Source organism: Galeopterus variegatus, unplaced genomic scaffold, assembly GCF_000696425.1.
Source record: "Galeopterus variegatus unplaced genomic scaffold, G_variegatus-3.0.2 Scaffold8979, whole genome shotgun sequence".
In the NCBI taxonomy this organism is placed as follows: Eukaryota; Metazoa; Chordata; class Mammalia; order Dermoptera; family Cynocephalidae; genus Galeopterus; species Galeopterus variegatus.
Window position 1 is genome coordinate 9306 of NW_007735090.1, and position 5511 is coordinate 14816.

Genomic DNA, 5511 nt, shown 5'->3' on the forward strand with positions numbered 1-5511 from the left:
TTAATTGATATTGAAAAAGTGAAGGGGAGAGTAATAACTTGGCTTCATAGTAAGTGTGGAGGAATTGGAAAACTGTTATTTTGCAACCATTTTATTCCTTGTTGGTCTGGGCAAGAATTACCAATGGATGCTAAATCTAGGGGGAAGAACTTGATGAACAGGATATTTGCATGGTCTCAGAAGTGTACCCCTGACGGATTGCCTATTAGTTGCAAGGGAAAAGTTTGCTGCTGTAGAGAAGCTGGACAGTACCTTGACTGGGTATGGAAAATTAATATCTGCAGCAAGGACAAACAGCTGTGCCTGCGAATATGATGCATTGATGGGTATATCATTGTGTCTGTAAATATCCCTGCCAAAAATGCTTAACCTAGGTTTAATCATGAGGAAACAACTCTATGTTGAGGGCATTTCATAAAATAATTGGCCTATATTCTTCAAAGAGAAAGACTGAGGAACTGTTGCTGATTAAAGGAGACTAAAGAGATGTGACAACTAAATGCAGTATGTGATTGTGGACTGAACTCTTGAGTTTAAAAATCCCATAGAGGGCATTGTTGGGACAAATGGGCAAATTGGAATATGGACTGTAGATTAAAGTATTTTATGGCCGACTGCTTAGCTCACTTGGTTAGAGCACAGTGCTGATAACACCAATATCAAGGGTTCAGATCCCCATACAGGCCAGCCTCCAAAACAAAAAAACAAACAAAAATAAGTATTTTAGGCCGGCCCGGTGGCGCACTGGATAAGTGCGCTGTTTAATATTAAATTTCTTGAATTAATAACTATTTGTGGTTATGTAAAAATCTTCTTAGGAAATATACACTGAAGAATTTAAAGAAATAGGATGTAGCAACCTACTCAAATGATTCAGAAAAATGTGAGTGTGTATATATGTATACATTAATAATATGACAAAATATTAAACTGGTGAATATGGACAAAAAGTATGTGGAAGTTTTTGATTACTCTTGTATAAATTGGGAATTATATAAAAATTTTTTAAAATATAAAAGGCTTTTTAAGCCCTGTAGCAAAATAAGTAACACTAGTTTCCACTGTTATTTTGCTTTACTGTATGGAACTTTGGAAAGTCTTTTCCAATCCATAATCTTCCCTCTTTAAATATAATATCCTTGTCTATAGGGAATCAAAGACTCCATCTGGGGTATTTGTACCATCTCAAAGTTAGATGCTCGAATCCAGCAAAAGAGAGAGGAACAGCGTCGAAGAAGGGCAAGTAGTGTCCTGGCACAGAGGAGAACCCAGAGTATAGAGCGGAAGCAAGAGAGGTAAGGAGTGCAGGCTGATGTCAGGATGTCCTAGGGGGGAGGCAAGACCCTCCATAGTGACTTGAAATTTCAGTACCCCTTTATTTGTTTTTGTTTTTTTTCTGGCATTCTCCCAGAAAAATGTTACAGGTAATTTTTCCCCTCACATTGACTTAAACTATAGTCTAGCAATCATCTTTGCTCAGAATGTCTTGGTGTTTTTGGTTTGTTTGTTTTTGTTTTTCAATCAAGATGCTGAATAGAGAACTACAAAAAATCATTTGGTTTAATGGATAATAAATAGAAGAACCCCAACCCCAGACTAAATCTTTTAATCTTCTCCACCTCAGATTTCACAAAATAATTTTTGTTTTAAGAAACCTGGTTCCCCAAAATATTATTAGCCTTTTTTGCTTGACTGCCATTAGAACAGTGGGAGAACATTAGGTACTGAAAAAGAATATGCTACCAACAGAAAGTATAAAATGGAGAGCTACCTAATGACAATTAAGAAATAAACTCTATGCCTTATAAACTAAATACTTGTGGTTTTTTCCAGTGAGCCTCGTATTGTTAGTAGAATTTTCCAGTGCTGTGCTTGGAATGGTGGAGTGTTCTGGGTAAGTTCTTTTTCCTCAAATTCCAGCTACCTTATAAGCACCTTCAAATTGTTGTTAGGTTAATAGTTCTCAACTATTTTGTTGAAACACTGAGACAGATAGTTTTCACCTGCTGATACACACTTGGGAATATAACTTGGGACTTTGTGTACCTGCGGTGATTTTATTCCCACTTAAGAAAGAACACTTGTATGTAAACAAGTGTCAGGGATAGCCCTGAATATACACTTCTACTTTACTTTTTTTAAATGACTCATTCACAAATTTTAATATTGTTACTGGCAACTTTTTTGTGTGTGTGACTGTCCAGTACAGGATAGGTAACAATTTCTCTTGATGGTATTGGGACATTTTGGCTAAGAGCACCTGTGGGGATGAAAGGAGAAGGGCAGATATGGCTGGACAAGAGCAAGTTTCTCCCTGCTTCTGGTCACAGCAGTCATTACTATTAAATGATTACTATTGAAACCCATAGCAGAAGAGGTTGCCTACAGTTAGCTGAGAACTAGCACAGGCTTAAGTAAAATTTGGGTACTTTGAAGAACAGTTAGTTAAATATTTCCTTTGACTTGAAATTTAGTGTAATTCAATTCATCTTAATCTAAATATTTCACAGATGTTTTCAGATGTTAGCTTTATATTTAATTAATAAACATTGTTTATTATATAAAAAATATTAATAAATATATAATTAACTAATTATATGTACTTAGTAGATGTGTGTATTTTGGCCTGAGTACTATTTGAAATGTTCTTCTATGCCTCCAAAAGTTTTCCTGTTTTATAGGCAGTATGGAGTTTGCACCTCTTAGCTAGATTATTGGGGAATAGAAATGGGTCTAATTTTGGTGCTTCCTCAGGCCTCCTGATTTATAAAAAACACCCCTGTCTGGAAGATCATTACCCTGAAATTAGAAACTCTTATTTTAAAGAAGGGCTTTTGATGTTTACTTTTTTGCTTCTTTCCTTTAGTTCAGTCTCCTCTTGTTTTATCGAGTATTTATTCCTGTGCTTCAGTCTGTAACAGCCCGAATTATTGGTAAGTATATACCTTGGTATTTGCAGTTTGCTGGGGATGGAGGCAGGAGATGTTTCTGGTCTTTCTTAGTTTATTGAACATTTCCAATGTACCAGGATCTTTAGTTTTTTGTTTTTTTTTTTTTGGTGGCTGGCCAGTACAGGGATCTGAACCCTTGACCTTGGTGTTATTAGGTTGCACCGATGTTAAAAACATCAGTTCTCGGGCCGGCCCGTGGCTCACTCGGTAGAGTGCGGAGCTGATAACACCAAGGCCACGGGTTCGGATCCTATATAGGGATGGTCGGTTTGCTCACTGGCTGAGCGTGGTGCTGACAACACCAGGCCAAGGGTTGAGATCCCCTTACCGGTCATCTTTTAAAAAAAAAAAAAAAAAAAAATCAGTTCTCTCAACAACCCTTTGAGATGGGTACTATTATTCTGTACATTTTATGGATGAGGAAATAAAAGTTAGTTACCAATATTAAACCGTAAGTAAGTGGCAGAGCTGAGATTTAAACCCAGGTGGTTTCCTGCCAATTGTATACTGTTAATCACTGTGACATATCAGTTGCCACCATGTAAGCAGGTGTGTTTCAAGATAAGCAGCGTATTTGTGGCTACTTTGAATTGGAGTTGTGGTCAGAATGTGGTGCGTATACTATGTATAAGACTCTTTGAGCTAGATATAGTGATGTGCTAGCAAGAAACGAAGACATAGCATAGAAAGAATAGTCATAAAATATGAGTTCCATATTTGGTCTTCTGGTTTTCCATTTCTCCAGTTAAACTAACAACTCTTTTCCCCTTTCTTAGGTGATCCATCACTACATGGAGATGTTTGGTCATGGCTGGAATTCTTCCTCACGTCAATTTTCAGTGCTCTTTGGGTGCTCCCCCTGTTTGTGCTTAGCAAAGTTGTGAATGCCATTTGGTTTCAGGTAGGTCCAGGGTAGAGTGAAGTCTGGGTCCTACAGCATGATGGGTTGACAGGTGACAGTTTTCAGCCTGTGAATTTATTGGTCATGTAGTGACCTTTTTCTCAGTCTTAATCTTCTTGGCCACGTAGGCAGTGTGTGATCTTTATGCTCTTGTAACATGGAATTATTATCTCAGGTCACCGAAGCATCTCATTGCCAGATGTCTGGGGGCTTTTCTTACCTGGCAGTTCTAGTGGCAGACCAGTGGCCTTAGCTTTGGGGATGGATATCAAAGCCATTTAATTCATGTTTTAATGTGCTTCTTTCTCCGTTACAGGATATAGCTGACCTGGCATTTGAGGTATCAGGGAGGAAGCCTCACCCTTTCCCTAGTGTCAGCAAAATAATTGCTGACATGCTCTTCAACCTTTTGCTGCAGGCTCTTTTCCTTATCCAGGTAAGACTGGCCTTCTGGCACATGGACATATTAAAAAAAGAAAAACATTTCACTAGAGGGAGCTTCACAAAGGCAGGGTATCCTTGTGGAAGATAATGATTTTTAAACCATTTTTTCATAGAAACAACTAGAGAACTTAAAAATCATAAAATTATTATTATTATTATTATTATTTTTTTTTTTAAAGATGACCAGTAAGGGGATCTTAACCCTTGACTTGGTGTTGTCAGCACCATGCTCACCCAGTGAGCTAACTGGCCATCCATCCCTATTTGGGATCTGAACCCATGGCCTTGCTCTTATCAGCACCACACTCTCCTGAGTGAGCACGGGCCGGCCCCATAAAATTATTTTTTAAAAAACCATGAATTTACCTTTTCTTCCCTGTCACTCTAGGTTTTCTCCACTCACCTGCTATTCAGAAACTTAGGAAGCAGCTAGGAGCCTGTCTCAGCAGCCAGTGATGATTGCAGAGTGGTGGGTGATAGCATTAGGTCTCTGAAGCTTTGGAATTAAGATTTGCCATATTTGTTCTTCAGGGGATGTTTGTGAGTCTCTTTCCCATCCATCTTGTTGGTCAACTGGTTAGTCTCCTGCATATGTCCCTTCTCTACTCTCTATACTGCTTCGAGTATCGTTGGTTCAATAAAGGTAAGTCCATCTAAGGAAACCCAGAATGTGGATTCCCAGTGTGGAAACGCTACTGCTAAGCAGACTTTTTAAACTGTTTGATACTTAGGCCCTTGGGAAACCATCTTTGGAAGGAATTAGTCTTACTGGCAAGAGGGAGCTTACATTCAGCTTAGTGGGTTGAACGCTTAATTTTGAGGATGGGGGATGTAGCAACAAAGCATTTTTTTCTTGGTGCTTAATATGCTGTATCTCCAGCTGGGCTATAGATGGCATAAATGAGCATGAGTTCTAAATTAGAGAAATTAAATTGACATCAATGCATTCAGATTCTTTTGGGGATCCTTTTAAGAGACCTTGGCATATTTATCTGGGTGTGGTTGAAAGAGGTTTACTGATTTCTGCAGGATGGCATCCTTTTAATTTTTATTTGATATCTTACTTTGTTCCAGATTAATTCTGAGAAAGGATGCTGGTGCTAAAATTCATAATTCTTTTAGCCTGTTTGCTAAAAAAAGTTTGCATAGCAGCTTTATATCAGATTTGCACAATTCTAATTTATATGCTGTAGCTGTGTTCAAAATGGTAGATCT

At 38.1% G+C, this 5511-nt stretch overlaps 1 protein-coding gene across 1 annotated transcript in view; it reads left to right on the top strand.

Moving 5' to 3' along the window:
* Window positions 1–1149: 1149 nt before the first annotated feature.
* Window positions 1150–5511, top strand: part of EI24 (etoposide induced 2.4) — a gene marked incomplete at its 5' end in the record, with an annotated part of 7855 nt that continues 3493 nt past the window's right edge. Inside the window, 6 exons of the mRNA XM_008593303.1 lie at window positions 1150–1295; window positions 1834–1894; window positions 2867–2933; window positions 3728–3852; window positions 4169–4288; window positions 4828–4939. Of these exons, the coding sequence (XP_008591525.1) occupies window positions 1150–1295; window positions 1834–1894; window positions 2867–2933; window positions 3728–3852; window positions 4169–4288; window positions 4828–4939 (631 nt within the window). The remainder of the gene's footprint in view (window positions 1296–1833; window positions 1895–2866; window positions 2934–3727; window positions 3853–4168; window positions 4289–4827; window positions 4940–5511) is intronic.